We start from the raw sequence: 16,644 nt of genomic DNA on the forward strand, positions 1-16,644 counted from the left end.
GCATGTTCTCCCCGTGTCCGCGTGGGTTTCCTCCGGGTGCTCCGGTTTCCCCCACAGTCCAAAGACATGCAGGTTAGGTTAACTGGTGACTCTAAATTGACCGTAGGTGTGAATGTGAGTGTGAATGGTTGTGTGTGTCTATGTGTCAGCCCTGTGATGACCTGGCGACTTGTCCAGGGTGTACCCCGCCTTTCGCCCGTAGTCAGCTGGGATAGGCTCCAGCTTGCCTGCGACCCTGTAGAAAAGGATAAAGCGGCTACAGATAATGAGATGAGATGAGATGAACTGTGATGCCACGGGGAACATATTTTGATAAGGGCTTTTATTTTGACATTCTAATTTCTAAGACTTTGGTATGATGTAACTTCCTGTTTCTGGAGTAGCCATTTTTCAGTTGTTCAAGGTGAAGGACACATGTCAGCTCAGCTCCTCTGAAACTTTATCTTTCCTTTTGGTGTGGCATTGCTAGTAAGTACATTTATGTTGATTTACCTGTGGAAATAAATAGTTAATGAATAGATAAATAGTTTAATTGAACATTTCATGAGAAAATAAGTTAATTCATGTGAAAACAGTAAGGCAGTTAATGTACTGGAAATGGTTCATGACTCAGCTAAATTGTTAACAATTCCTTTGTGTGACTTACCATAGACCTAATTACCACGGAAGCTAAGCTAAGTATAGCATTTAGTTACCTACCTGTCCTACCTATTAATGTAGATATTTTGTAATACTTACCTGATTATTTGATACTTGCCTGATGTTTAGATATTATTTTATACTTACTTGCTGTATTTGTATTTATTTCAGTTTTACCTTCTTTTCAATAAACCTTGCTAACTACAAGACCTGCCTCTTCCTTGAGGGATTTGTTGAAGAGATGAGTTTAGCTGGCTGTTGGCTTTAAGAACAGTACAGTAAAATGGCAGCCTCTCATCAGAAGATGGATGAAGATAGAGAGATTCAGTAAGAGCTTTCTGTACAAGAAGTGTAAAAGGACACTGAGGAACAATCTTTGGAGGTTAGATCCCAGGTATCCGGCTCTCACCGAACCAAAGGCTCATGGGCTTCAGCAATTAGCATGGCAGCTGTGCAGACATGGGCAGATGCTGAAGCAGTTAAGGCTAGAGCAGCCTACAGCAGGAAAGAAAAGGAGCTAAAAATTCAGTACGTTTACATGCACGTCCAAATCGAGCTGCTGTCAGTAATCGAGCAAAGGGTCCCAGCAGGGCTGCCAGAGAAATCCAATCCTACATGCACAAGTGAAATCGGGCTATTGTGCAAGGTGCATTGTGCACCCGAGCCACACGTGGCGCTACATGCCCCATCGTGTTGGTACACTTCCGGTTGTCATCATGAAGAAGAGCTATAGTGTTGCCAGATACTGCTGACGTATTCCAGCCCAAAACATGTTCAAATCCGCTAAAATGCACTTAAAACCCCCAATCTGGCAACACTGGCAGTTCCGTGTTCAAGCTGTTAGGCTTGCTCTAACAGACTGTATGGCTACAAACTGTCTGGCGCAGACCACTGTTTTGTAAGACAACTTATTTTGCACAATAATAATTTTCTAAAGTCCATTTTTTGCTTACAAAAAAATATATATTTTTTGCTTACAATTTAACTTATGTCTTAATAAACACACAAAGTTCAATTGTTTTGTTTTTATTGACATTCTTCAGATGTTGGACATATATATATATATATATATATATATACACACAAATACAATGACTTGTTTATGTACACAATTCACAGCTATGTAACAGCTGTACAGATGTATTTGGTGATACAGTAAGTGAGCTAAATTTTAACAGTGCAAACAATGCCACAAAAAGAAAAGATTCATGCCATTGTCATGATTCGTTGTCATGCCGACCGAGGCTGTTGTGTTTCCCTTGTGGTCTCGTCACTCGTCACTTCCGGAAGGGGCAGTGCTGAAGTAAGTAGCTCGAATACGTAGCTCAATAGGGTATACATGCACTAAGTAGCTCGGCAGAAATCGCATAATCTAGGTCGTGTAGCTCGATTCCGAGAAATCAAGTTCGGTTCAATTTCAGCCGAATTAAGGTGTATACATGGCATTTTGAACTTCGATTTCAGTCGAGCAACGGCAGAAATTCGATTCTCTCTATGTGCATGTAAACGCACTGATTGAGAGAGCTCGTCTAGAAGCTGAATTGGAGGCACTCAGTCAAGAGAGAGACTCAGACGCAGCTATCGCTAAAGCACTCGTCATGGAAGCTGCTGCTGCTGAAGGAAGCTCTCATGGTAGTTTGGCAGATTTTGAGTCATTACCCAAGGAACAGAATGCACAAGAGAAAGTCAGCAAATATGTTATTAAGCACACTCATGTTGCAGAAAGCCATTTAGAAGAATAATTGGATTCAACCTCTCAATCACCACAACTAACTGCCCAACCCATGCACATTGATGGGCACGATGCTTCCACTCCAGCACAACCGAGCACCCTTCCAGATGATGGGATCCAGCAACGCCTCAGACCGCATCACGCCCATATTCAGCTTCCTGCATCGCAGCCATTTATGCAACCTCTAGTGTTGCATCACACACGTATGCAGCCTCCCGTATTGCATCATGAACACATGCAGCCTCCTGTATCACATCAGATCAACAGAGAGCAACGTGGGTCACAGCCTAACACCTTATATTACCAATACTCACAGGGAGTCAACCAGCCTCACCCCAAAAGAGAATCAGGGGTTAATTCCTATTCACTACACCATCCACCCAGCCAGGATGTAAATGGCAACATATCAGATCTAGCTAAGTTTCTGATAAGGAGTCAGCTGGTAACAAGTGGACTGAGTCGCTTCGATGACCAACCCAAAAACTACCTCAGCTGGAAGGCAACATTCGCCAGTGTGTTGCAGGGCTTAGAGATCTCAGCCAATGATGAAGTTGACCTTCTCATTAAATGGTTAGGCCCTGAGTCAAGTCAGTTAGCACGCAGGATGAAAGCGGTTAGTATCGGCCACCCATCTGCTGCTCTTAGACTGATTTGGACCAGGCTGGAGGAATGATATGGAGCTCCAGAGGCTATTGAGAAGGCGTTGTTTGCTAAACTGGATAACTTTCCCAAGATTTCCAACCAGGACAACCACAGGCTTAGTGAGCTGGCAGACTTGGTGCTAGAACTTGAAGCTGCTAAACAAGACAGCTACCTCCAGGGGTTAGCATACCTGGACACAACAAGAGGAGTTGGTCCCATTGTGGAAAAGTTGCCATTCTATCTGCAAGAGAAATGGATGACATTTGGATCAAAGTATAAGGAAGAGAAAGGAGTTGTATTTCCGCCGTTTGTAGTGTTCTCTGACTTCATAAGAAGGGAGGCCAAGGCAAGAAATGACCTGAGTTTCAACACCTGCAGCTCCGCAGCACCTACCTTGAAAAAGGAAAAGACAGGAAACCTAAATAACAAAAACCAAGTCACAGTTCACAAAACCAACGTTTCCAAGGAAACAACAGAAAGTGGAACAAAGCAAACAGAGGACCCAAACGTACATTGTCCGATACATAAGAAACCCCATCCACTAAGAAAATGTAAGAGCTTCAGAGCTATGCTGCTCGACGACAGGAAGAAGTTCCTGAAGGACAATGGTGTATGTTTCTGCTGCTGTGCGTCAGTCTCACACATGGCTAAGAACTGTGATGTTGCTATAAAGTGTGCAGAATGCAACAGTGAGAAACACCTTGCCGCACTGCATCCAGGGCCTACTCCAAAGGGACCTAAACTGCAAAGCCCCTCCAAAGACCATGGTGGGGAGTTAAAGGATGTCAGAGCAGTCTGATGATGCATCAGGCTCAACTGTGATGACCATGTGCACACAAGTTTGTGGTCAGGGCTTCAAAGGCAAGTCTTGTTCAAAGATATGTCTAGTCAATGTATATCCAGAAGGTCATCACCATGAGATGAAGAGGATGTATGTGATCTTAGATGATCAAAACAACGTTTCATTGGCAAAGACTGAGTTCTTCGAAGCTTTCCACATTGAAGGGCCATCACTGCCATACATCCTCACGACATGTGCAGGAGCCACCAATGTCACTGGAAGGAGGGCAAATGGCTATGTGGTCGAGCCACTTACAGGAGAATTGAGCATTCCCCTTCCTACTCTGATAGAGTGTAATAACGTTCCTAACAGTAGAGCAGAAATTCACACTCCAGAGGCAGCATACCACCACAGCCACATGCAACGCATAGCTGACAGGATACCTGCTCTGGATGACTCTGCAGAGATTTGGCTGCTGTTAGGACAGGACATACTGCAGGTCCACAAAGTACGTCAGCAATACAATGGCCCACCAAGCGAACCCTTTGCCCAGAAGCATGACCTTGGGTGGGTGATTGTCGGCGATGTCTGTTTGAGTGGAGCTCACTCTCCAAAAACAGTGAACACATTCAAGACATGCTTTATGGAAAAATGGCTGTCCAAGCTGCATGGATCCTTGTTTGAATGTTGTCCGAGTCAAAGAACACTTGAGTCAGAGCTTCAAGCAAGATAGCCCTTGGTCATATGCTACTGTGCGACAAGAGGACCACCTGGGCAGAACAGTCTTCTTGAGGTCTGACAAGGACTATCATCTAGCACCATCTATTGATGATCTGACGTTCCTGCAACTAATGGACAAAGAGTTTGTCAGGGATGACAGCGGAAGTTGGGTAGCACCACTGCTGTTTCGGACCCCAAGGAAACTACTCCCTAACAACAAGCGGTATGCAAATGAACGCTTCATGTCACTGCAGCGCAACTTCCAGAGGCAACCCAATATGAAGGAAGATTTCCTACAGTTCATGCAAGGGATTTTGGATAATCACCATGCAGAGCGGGTACCGCCTTTAGAGGATGGAAAAGAAGCTTGGTACCTTCCTATCTTTGGGGTGTACCATCCCCAGAAGCCCAGGAAGATCTGGGTCATGTTTGACTCAAGCGCTAGCTTTGAGAGAGTGTCCCTGAACAACATCTTGCTTCAGGGTCCCAACCTCAACAATAGCCTTCTCGGAGTGCTTCTAAGGTTCCGGAAAGACCCGGTAGCAGTTACCGCAGACATCAAACAGATGTTCTACTGTTTCTTTGTGAAGGAGGAACACAGGGATGTATTACGCTTCCTGTGGCTTAAGGACAACAACCCTGAGAATGAAGTGGTAGATTACTGCATGACAGTTCACGTGTTCGGGAACAGCCCGTCACTGGCAGTTGCAACCTATGGGTTGAGAAGATCAGCCCAAGAGGGAGAGAAGGACTTTGGTAGTGACATCTCTGAGTTTATCAAGACTGACTTCTACGTTGATGTCCTCTGGTCCTTTCCCTCAGAAGCCAAAGCCGTGGATGTCTTGACGCAAGCTCAGCAGTTGCTGAAGTGCTACAACATAAAGCTTCACAAGATTGCCTCCAATAAAGCAGAGGTTATGGAAGCTTTTCCTGCAGACGATCGGGCCAAGAGCATCGAGGCTTTAAATCTTGCTGTTGATGACTTACCTGTCCAGCGCAGTCTAAGTGTTGCCTGGGACATGACTAAGGACACCTTCACGTTCACCATTCCTAAGTCACAGAAGCCTTTTACACACAGAGGCGTTCTGTCCACAATTAACAGCTTATTTGATCCGCTCGGATTCTTAGCACCCATGACGATTCAAGGCAGGTTTCTCCTGAGAGAATTAGTGTCCCAAGGTACAGACTGGGATACGCCATTATGCAGTCATGATATATTTTTTACCATATTAACATGCCATTGTGTGTTATGCTTGATGTAAAGACTCTCGTCTCTGCGAGCCTACCACACAGATTTAATACTTGTCATTTTTAGGGCATACCTAACAACGTGTTTTCTTTCTCTCTCTCTCTTCCCCCCCCCCCCCCCCCCAATCTGTCCCTCTGAGTTACATGTTGATCCTGGGATTGAGATGCTGGCCTCTTCTGCCCCTCGGACCTGCTTGATCCATCCTGGTGCCCTGTGTCTGGTCGGAGTTTTATCGCCCCACTCCTGTGAAGGACGGCCCCATGAGGACAGTTGAGGGTTATACCTGTTAAAACTGTTAATATTATAGTCAGGCTGTCTGTTGTTGCCCAAATGAGGATGGGTTCCCTTTTGAGTCTGGTTCCTCTCGAGGTTGGGTTCCCTTTTGAGTCTGGTTCCTCTCGAGGTTTCTTCCTCATGTCGTCTGAGGGAGTTTTTCCTTGCCACCGTCGCCACAGGCTTGCTCATTGGGGATAGATTAGGGATAAAATTAGCTCATGTTTTAAGTCATTCAAATTCTGTAAAGCTGCTTTGCGACAATGTTTATTGTTAAAAGCGCTGTACAAATAAACTTGATTTGATTTGATTATCTGATGAGAAGTTCCTCAAGTGGCAGAGATGGCAGGAGTCTCTGCAGGAGCTGGACTCACAATGCTTTGAGAGGTTTTCATCCTGGGAGCGTCTGACAAGAGCTGTAGCACGTCTGAGGCACATAGCCCAGAGTTTCCACGAATTCTCACCTGACACAGGATGTGTCGGATGGCATCTCTGCAAGAAAGGAGTAACAGCTTCAGAGCTTACTGCCACAGAGCGCGTCATCATCAAAACTGTACAGCATGAGGTGTACGCAGATGAGATAAGATGTATTCAGCAGGGACAAGACTTACCTGCACACAGTCCTCTGAAGAAACTTCACCCTGTGTTAGATGCAGAGGGTCTGCTACGTGTCGGAGGCCGAATCACTCACTCGAACTTGCCGACTGATGAGTCTCACCCACTCCTTATTCCTGGCAAGCACCATGTTGCCACATTGCTCATTCGTCACCACCACTTCAGAGTGCAACACCAAGGAAGGCACTTCACTGAAGGAGCAGTGCGTGCAAGTGGTCTATGGATAGTGGGAGTCAAGCGAGCCATCAGCAGCGTGGTGTTCAAGTGTGTAATATGCAGGCGGTTGCGTGGCAAACTGGAACAGCAGCAGATGGCGGACCTTCCTCAAGAGCGCCTAAAGCAGGAACCTCCATCTACATAGGGTTGGACGTCTTCGGACTCTGGGAGGTCGTAACCCGACGGACCCGAGGTGGTAGTGCCAACAGTAAGAGATGGGCAGTACTGTTCACGTGCATGTCCACATAGAAGTGATTGAGACAATGAGTGCCTCAAGCTGCATCAATGCCCTCCGCAGGTTCTTCGCAATTAGGGGACCAGCGAAACAGCTACGTTCAGATCGTGGAATGAACTTTGCAGGTGCCAACTCAAACTTGAAGGCTGCAACAGAAGCTGAGGAAGAAAGTGTGAATACTTACCTGTGCTCTCAGAGGTGCATCTGGGTCTTCAACCAGCCGCATGCCTCCAATATGGGTGGGAGCTGGGAGCGCATGATAGGTACAGCACGTCGCATCCTTGATTCTATGTTGCTCCAAACTGGAAGGTCAAAGGTCACTCACGAAGTCCTGTGCACGTTCATGGCAGAAGTCACTGCTGTAATCAACTCCAGGCCATTAATACCAGTCTCCTCAGATCCTGAAGCGCTGCTGATATTTACTCTAGCGATGCTGCTCACGCAGAAGAGTGGTACCCCACCAGCTCCTCCTGCAGCCGGCTCAGAGGCCAGTGTGTTGAAGCAGAAATGGAAGAGAGTACAGGCCTTAGCAGAGACATTCTGGGCAAGATGGAGATGGGAGTACTTGAGCGTACTTCAAGCTAGGCAGAAGTGGCACGCTAAGAAACCAAACCTCAAGGAAGGAGACATAGTGCTATTGAAAGACAAGCAAGCCAGAAGAAATGAGTGGTCCATTGGAAGAGTTGAGAAGACCTTCCTAAGTGATGATGGACTTGTCAGAAAAGTGGACGTCAAGGTCGCATCTCATCATCCGCCGAAGACTTACCTGAGACCTGTCTCTGACATGGTTCTACTCCTGGAGGCAGAGACTGTTTAGGTTAAGGGGGTGTGGCATCTAGGGATGCCAGGTGGGGAGTGTGATGCCACGGGGAACATATTTTGATAAGGGCTTTTATTTTGACATTCTAATTTCTAAGACTTTGGTATGATGTAACTTCCTGTTTCTGGAGTAGCCATTTTTCAGTTGTTCAAGGTGAAGGACACATGTCAGCTCAGCTCCTCTGAAACTTTATCTTTCCTTTTGGTGTGGCATTGCTAGTAAGTACATTTATGTTGATTTACCTGTGGAAATAAATAGTTAATGAATAGATAAATAGTTTAATTGAACATTTCATGAGAAAATAAGTTAATTCATGTGAAAACAGTAAGGCAGTTAATGTACTGGAAATGGTTCATGACTCAGCTAAATTGTTAGCAATTCCTTTGTGTGACTTACCATAGACCTAATTAGCATGGAAGCTAAGCTAAGTATAGCATTGAGTTACCTACCTGTCCTACCTATTAATGTAGATATTGTTATACTTACCTGATTATTTGATACTTGCCTGATGTTTAGATATTATTTTATACTTACTTGCTTGCTGTATTTGTATTTATTTCAGTTTTACCTTCTTTTCAATAAACCTTGCTAACTACAAGACCTGCCTCTTCCTTGAGGGATTTGTTGAGATGAGTTTAGCTGGCTGTTGGCTTTAAGAACAGTACAAAAATACTATATTGAATATCTGGAGCAATAAAATGAACAAATACCAGTGCTGATCATTAGGCTCTCCAAACATAATGGGCAGATGATGCAGTAAATACCAGTTCTGAATGGCATTTAAGCCCAAGCCATTGGAATACCCTACTAATGTTACACCAAAAGGTTTGTTTTGTTCCATGAAACCATAGTTAAAATTCTGAATACTTCTGTGTACATCTGCTGATGTGGTGTAATTGTCAATCAGTTGCTGAATGAGTAGTTTCATGTCATAATGTGCGACTCCTTCCAATACATCATGCATCAATATCGACTGAAAAATTAGCATTATTTTGGAAATATTGCAATGAACTTAAAAGGCAAGATTTGTTTTACTCTTAATACATAAAGTAGACTGGGATTGATATTATGAGCTGCCAAACAGAACATGAGCTTTGAAAAGCTCATCAATACAGGCCAGTTAATTAGAGGCCTAATAGGGTAGAGGATGTTGGTCAGTTACAACAAAATCAGACTGGATCCTACTTCTCTTCAGCCCAACAGCAAGTAGATGCAGCTGGAGACTTTTTGTGTAATGCTCTCTAAATGACCTTGGATACTGGTACCAGTCTGTGGAAGAACGAAAACCCCTCAGTACCAATGTAACTTAACAGTTAAAGTCAATATGCAACATGAATAAAGATACAGTGATGTCTTCCACCAAAGTTTCTGTATTACATGGATGCCCACAGATTGTTACAAAAGTATGTGAATAAGTAGAAGAGAGTAGTACCAGAACAATTCAGAGGATATTTAAGAACCTGTCTGACAAAGAAGCAAGGCCAAGGACACACAGTAACATAACATTAAGGATTAATGTCATTTAATCTGCTTCATCACTAGCTTCACCTTGATGAATTTCACAAGACAATCACATGCTTCTGAGGCTGAGATCTTTCCTGGTCTTTTGTAGTGGTGACTTGAATGTGGCAAAAGATGAAAAGTCTGAGAATTGTTACACTGGTACCAAAACCTGGGACTGAGGAACGAATGCCGTCATGGGATCCGAACCAGTCAGAAAGCTCCTCCAAATGCTCACCAACAACCTCCAGTGCCAGCAGCATGCTCTCGTCATGCTGATGGTAGATCAGAGCTGGCACTTCCAGGCTCTGCTCGAAGCCCAGGCAGAGGACTGGCAGGCGATATGGAACTGGGTCCAGTCTGCGGGTGCTCCAGCTGTCATTCCTGCAGCCAGCGTGCCCATCAAGCTGGTGAAAATGGGGCTGCAGGATGACCCTGATGCCTTCCTTGAGCTGTTTGAGCATGTCGTGGAGGCAGACTCGTGGCCAACCTCACAGTGGGTGGCTAACCTACTGCCGCTCCTGTTGAGGGAAGCCCAGCTTGTGGCTCGACAGCTCCCAGCCACCACCATGCTGGAGTACCCCCACCTGAAGTGAGCCATCTTACAGTGGATCAGCTGCAGCCCTGCAGAACAGCACCAGCACCTCCGCTTGCTGGCTTATGGCGAAGTAGGCCAGCTGTTCGCATTTGCCCAACAGCTCTGAGACGCCTGCTGGCAGTGGCTGTTGGCTGGTGAGTGTGACATCACATCCATTGTCGAGTGAGTGACACTGGAGCAGTTTGTTGCCCAACTGCCTAACGAGACATCAACATGGCTTCACTGTGACCAAAGGAGGCAGTCCAACTGGCCAAGGATCATCTGATGGCATATCCAGAAGTAATCTGTGTTACAACTTCCTCTCTCCCTCACTCACTTCCACTTTTGCTTTCTCCTTCTCCCTCTCCTTGCCCCTCCCCTACTCCAGCCCCATGGAAACAGGGACCAATTCCCCCGAAACCTGCTCTCTGCACCTGTATGTATCCCCGTGTTTCTACTCTCCCTTCTCCGTCCGTGTCTGTGCCGCCATTAACACCCTCTCTCTCTCCCTCTCTCTCTCTCTCTCTCTCTCTCTCCCCCCCCCCCCCACAGATTAACTCCTCCATGCCCATCAGAACCACAAGCAAGCCCAGGCAGGACTGTAGGCACAGAGTGAAGGCACAGGATCAGGACTTCCATGAGGAGGTGGGGCTACCAATTTGCATCCCCGATGAACCTCAGGCTTTCCCTGATCGAGCGGGACATACAGGATAGGGAGTACGTGAGGGGGTACACATCAGGCTTTGGTGGATTTGGGTTGCAGTCAGATCTTCATACATCACAGCCTGACTCAATGTGGGGCACTGGGAAATGCACGGTTGGTGAAGGTTGTGTGTGCATGGTGATATACCCCTTGTGTGATGTTCGTATTTTTGTTACTCAACCAGTGTTCGTGGGTCTGGTAGACCCACTGTCTTTTGGTGCTTTAAATTCAACACAATTAATTTTATATTAAATACTTAACAGATGTTTACTTCACCCCAATTACAAGCAACATAAACAGCATATATGGTTAATATTTGCCCTTTACCTTTGTTAGATTACATTTATTTTAAACAAAAAAAGTGCTACTCGTTTTTTTTTGTTTTTTAATAAAATGTAATTTTACAAAAAGAATCAATTACAGTCAAGATATGAGTGGAAAAAAAGATGTTTATCTTCAAACTTACAAATGAAGCGAGGTTTTTCATAACTGACTTTTATTTATTTGAATTTCATTAGAAATTTAACCCATTCAGTTCAGTTTACACAACACAAGCTGAACACATACAGTAACCATGTCAGTCTATACAACACATCATCCCCGTGCTCATCTTTGTTTTGGGACTGACTGATGCACCATCTCATCCTCTTCTTCAAAGTCACTGTCAGACTCTGAATTTTCAGAAATGTGATCCTCACGTTCTGAAACGTCTTCCTCTACATCATCATCATCATCAAAAGCTTCTCTCTCTTCCAAAATCATTTGCAAGTCCCTCAGAGAATCTTTTAGCCATCTTGATCAGTTGTGATAAGGAGCCACATTGGAAAAGCTATAATTTATTGTGTCCTACCCCCAATTTATGGGAACTTCTGTCTTGGTTCCCGCAAGACAGAGGGTAAAATGTGTAAGAATGTGAGAGCAGACAGGTGTCGGTGCTTGAACGGCAGGGGCAGAAACACAAAACTCTCTCTCTCTCTCACACACACACACACACACACACACAACAAACAGCAGGCCCAGACAGGAGGAGGACAGAGTGAAGGTACACACTTTTACTAGCCCCAGTTCCAGTGGACCCGAACATCCTGTATGTTATATAAATGTGTGTGTGTGGGGGTACAGTGTGTGGTCATCGAAAATGTGTTCCGATATATGTTCTTCACAGAAAATGAGCCAAGGCCAATGAGTCCGAGTTTGAAAAAAATAATTAATTGTATCATTGTTCCTTTGATAAAAAAATGAAAACTGGTCCCACAGACCCGAACACCATACAGGAATACACAAATATCCACTAATGCCCATCATAATTCACTTCTGGGGAGAAAACCATAGTGTAGAGGCTGTGGTTAGTTCGAACCTCACTCACCCACTGATTATGGGTCCTGATTGACCAGGGTTTAAAACATTAAAGAAACAGAGGGTAGTGGGCAAGTCCTGCAGTCGCACAACATGGGGGGGGTCCCAGGACCATCTGCATCAGCAGCATGTCATGATGATGTAGAGAGTGGGGAGAGCCCTCCTCCCTCTCTGGGGAATCCCTTAGAGAACTTCCCATTGGAGCAGGCGTGTGACAAGTCTGAGACACGCCTTTGACCAAGTAAAGGTAATTGATGGTCAAATTCTCCAGCCTAACATTAGACTTTCCTTCCCATACTTTTGTATTATTAAGGATAGGCTGTATTGAGTGACACAGGACACTCAAATGAAAGAAAAGATGACACAGTTGTTGGTCCCAAAGAGCCACAGGGAACTTTTATTCCATGCGGCTCATCATAATCCAATGGCTGGGCATTTGGGGCAGGATAAAACACTGAATCATCTCATGGCCCATTTCTATTGGCCAGGGATTTGTGTCGATGTCTGGAGGTGGTGTGCAGCATGTTGTGAATGCCAGCTGGTGAATCTAGCAGCCACACCAAAAGCACCATTGCACTCATTGCCACGGATGGAGATCCCCTTTGAAAGAATTGGCATGGATCTCATTGGGCCATTAGATCAATCTGCACATGAGTATTGCTTTATGTTAGTCATTGTGGATTATGCAATGCGATATCTGGAAGCAGTGCTGCTCCGCAATATCTCAGCAGACAGTGTTGCAGAGGTGCTCTTATGCATTATCTCCTGAGTCAGGATTCTGAAAGAAATCCTGACTGAGCAAGGCACCATGTTTGTCACACCCACTGTGCAAATTATACAAATTATGGGGGATTAAATTGATTCATACTAGTGTTTATCAGCCAGAAATGGATGGGCTGGTCAAACAATTTAACCAAACTTAAGAATGTGATTTGTAAGTTTGTTTATGGGGATGCTAAAAATTGGGACAGGTAGCTTGACCCTCTGTTTGTAGTGCGTGAGGTCCCACAAGCTTCCACCGGGTTTTCCCCTTTGAATTGTTGTATGGACGCAAGCCATGTGGTGTCTTGGACATCATTAGAGAATTCAGAAGGCCCCTCTTCCCAAAGTAAAAATGAAATTCGGTACGTTCTTGATCTAAGCACAAAACTCCATGCACCGAGTCACCAAACCCAGGAGAATTTGCTACAGACCTAAGAACGTCAAGCTCACCTGTACAACAGAGGGGCACGGTTAAGGGAGTTTACACTGGGAGATAAAGTCTTCATTTTATTGCCTACCTCAAGTTCAGAATTGTTCACCAAGTGGCAAGGGCCCTTCAAGGTCACATGGTAAATTGGAGATGTTGACTATGAGGTTAAATAGCCAGACAGGGGTGACGTCAAATTTCCACGATTTCAGGAAATTGAGGTGGTAGAGAGGAGGTTCCTGTGGCTCTGGTGATGGTAGTTCCAGATAGGGCAGAGCTGGGACTAGAGATAAGTCTAAAGTGCAGCCCAATTCACCTTGGTCCCCTGTGGAGACCACCACTCATAGTCCCAGAGAGTACAGGTAATTGGATTGCAGGAGGATTTCTCCAATGTATTCTTGTCCATCCCTGGTTGCACTAACCTCATAGAACACCACATTGAAACTCCACCAGGGGTGGTGGTGCGCAGCCACCCATATAAGCTCCCCAAACACAAGAAAAATGTGGTTTGGGAAGAACTCCAGGCAATGCTTAAGATGGGAGTAATTGAGGAGTCACACAGCAACCAGAGCAGCCTGGTGGCCTTGGTTCCCAAGACCAATAGGTAGGTCCAGTTCTGTGTAGACTATATATTTTAAAAAAAGTCAATGTGGGGTCTAAATTTGATGCATATCCGATGCCTCGCATTGATGAACTGCTTGATCAGTTAGGCGTGGCTCATTTTTACTTGACACTGGATTTAACAAAAGGTATACTGGCAGATCCCCTTGACTCCATTATCTTGCAAGAAAGTGGTCTTTTCCATTCCATTTGGCTTACACCAATTTGTCACCCTTCCTTCTGGGCTGTTTGGGGCTCCAGTGACATTTCAGCATCTCATGGACCGAATTCTCCTTCCCCATAATGCATATGCAGCGACCTACTTAGATGATATAAATCATTGATTGTAATGGTTTGGAATGGTACTTACATCTCAGGGTGGTTCTGAGGTTGCTGAGGCACACTGGGCTCACAGCAAACCCGAAGAAGTGTGCAATTGGATGGGTGGGAGTACAGTATCTGGGCTTCCACTTGGGTCATGAGCAGGTGCGTCCCCAAATTGATAAGATTACAGCAATTGCGGCCTGCCTGCAACCTAAGACCAAAACTGGGGTGAGGCAGTTCCTGGGGCTGACTGGCTATTATAGGCGGTTTGTGTCTAACTTTTTGGACATCACCAGCCCACTGACTGACCTCACTAAAAAGGGGGCGCTAGAGCCAGTCCAGTGAATGGAACCATGTGAACAGGCTTTTTCTCAGGTAAAGGAGGTTTTGTGCAGGGGCCCCCTGTTGGATTCTCCTGACTTTTCTCTCCCTTTTGTGTTACAGACTGATGCATCAGACAGAGGACTGTGGGGCTGTTTTGTCCTAGGTGGTGGAGGGGGAGGAGTATCCGATGCTGTACATCAGCCGCAAGCTCTTCATGTGAGAGTCAAAATACAGCCCGAGAGAAAAGGAGTGTCTGGCCATCAAGTGGGTGGTCCTCACTCTCTGCTAGTATGTGCTTGGATGCCCATTAACCCTCTGTTTCGACCATGCCCCGCTCCAGTGGCTGCACCACATGAAGGATGCCAATGTGCTGATCACTTGTAGGTATCTGGCCCTTCAGCCCTTTAAATTCAAGGTGGTCCACAGGCCAGGGGGCACAGATGGTGGTGTTAGATTATTTCTCCCACCAGGAGGAGGAGTCAGCTGCAGGCCAGATGGCTTCCCGGCCTGAATCAGGCAATGGTGGTATGTGGCAGTGGGGGCATGGTCGAGCATCGGCTGTGAATGGTGAGGAGGCAGGTTGAACCAGCATGTAATATGTGATGAGGTGCACCTGTGTTTAATTACTGGCTGCCTATTAACCTGAGTCTCTGTGTGTCTTTCAGACAGCCAGGAATGAGAGAGAGAGGAGCATCACACCATCGCATGTGTAGTGTGTTCAGTCACTGAAAAGTGTAAAAATAAAGAACACCTGTTCTGAAGCCTGTTTCCAGTTCCTCTGTTCCCCCCAAAAAGTCTGAGAATTGCTACAGTTAGGTTTTTAGGTACAAGAGGTTGATCATCCCCTTCTATTCACTTTAAATTTATTCAACTAATGTAATTTGGATATCTCTCTCACACACACACACACACACGCACGCACACACACACACACACACACACCAGCTAGTCCCTTGACAGCAGCACAAGTTAATGCTCACTTCAAACATCAGAATGAGAAAAATTGTGATCTCTGACTGTGTCATGGGTGTTGGTGCCAGATGGACTGGTTTGAGTATTTCAGAAACTGCTGATCTCCTGGGGTTTTCTCTCTCACACACACACACACACACACACACACACACACACACACACACACACACACACCCCTCTAGACTTTACCCAGAATAGTGTGAAAAAAAAAAACATTGAGTGAGCAACAGTTCTGTAGGTAGAAACATCTTGAGAGGTCAGAGGAAAATGGCCAAATTGGTTCAAGCTGCCAGGAAGGATCTAGCAAGTTACAACAACTCTTTACAACCGCGATGAGCAGAAAACTACATTGGGTTCCACTCCTGCCAGCCAAGAACAGGAATCCTAGAAGAATCAAGAACAAGTTCTTATTCAAGTAGCAGGTGTGTGTGTGTGTGTGTGTATCAACACACCTCTTTTTATGTGCATGTAAGGTGAGTCCAAGCTTAGTGTGTGTGTGATACAGGGGCGTAGCCATCATTTTAGAAGTGAGGGGCACAAATTGTTCAGAGGTTTATTGAGTGATTTATCATCCTCTTGCATTCAATTGCACCTCTCCTTAGCAGCTAAAGAACCACATAACCACAAACAGCACAGCACCAGGGAACCGACTTTAGTTTTTTAAAATGATATACATATACTATCAAAATCTAAAGTCAAAATCTATAAATCTATGTATAAAGTAAAATTTATAAATAGAATTAAGAATAGTAGTAGTGACATAGCTAGTTATATTCTCTTCTCACCTGTGACCCTGCATAATCATCCCTATTGGCCTCTGGTCCACTGTCTCCTCTCTCACCCTGCTCTTTTTATTGTGGCAATAAAGATTAAAAAATATGTGGAAAGCAACATTTTGAAAGAGAATTAGTAATACAGTAATAATAATCAGCAAAATCATGTACTTTAAACTTTAACTACCACAAAAGTAAATTAAATCTTTACAAAAATAACAAAGGAACACAAATACATTTATATTCTTATTTTCTACCCAGAAGTGAGTAACCTTAGCGTAGCCAAAATAGTAATGTTACTCAAGTAAGAGTATTGTTACTTTAGAATAATATTACTCAAGTAAAAGTAAAATGTATTTTGCAGCAAAACAACTCTTAAAGAGTACAATTTATTCAAAAAAGTT

The 16,644-nt window shown here is 44.8% G+C and overlaps 1 protein-coding gene across 7 annotated transcripts; it reads left to right on the top strand.

Annotated features, from left to right (window-relative positions):
- Positions 1 to 304: 304 nt before the first annotated feature.
- LOC132885029 (uncharacterized) lies at positions 305 to 15,256 on the top strand. Of its 7 annotated transcripts, XR_009654542.1 has the most exons (7): positions 305 to 468; positions 5,903 to 8,140; positions 10,388 to 10,435; positions 10,552 to 10,644; positions 14,616 to 14,875; positions 14,966 to 15,062; positions 15,161 to 15,256. XR_009654542.1 is itself a non-coding variant. In XM_060919262.1 (2 exons), exon 2 carries the CDS (start codon positions 7,083 to 7,085, stop codon positions 7,917 to 7,919), a length of 837 nt encoding a protein of 278 aa, XP_060775245.1. In that variant the 5' UTR covers positions 305 to 468; positions 5,903 to 7,082; the 3' UTR covers positions 7,920 to 8,459. The 7 variants fall into 7 exon arrangements, 1 of the variants encoding a protein (XP_060775245.1); XR_009654538.1 differs by having other exon boundaries at positions 14,616 to 15,062; XR_009654541.1 differs by having other exon boundaries at positions 14,616 to 15,062; positions 15,165 to 15,256.
- The last annotated feature ends 1,388 nt before the right edge of the window (positions 15,257 to 16,644 follow it).

The sequence above is a fragment of the Neoarius graeffei genome, chromosome 4, assembly GCF_027579695.1.
Source record: "Neoarius graeffei isolate fNeoGra1 chromosome 4, fNeoGra1.pri, whole genome shotgun sequence".
Lineage (NCBI taxonomy): Eukaryota > Metazoa > Chordata > Actinopteri > Siluriformes > Ariidae > Neoarius > Neoarius graeffei.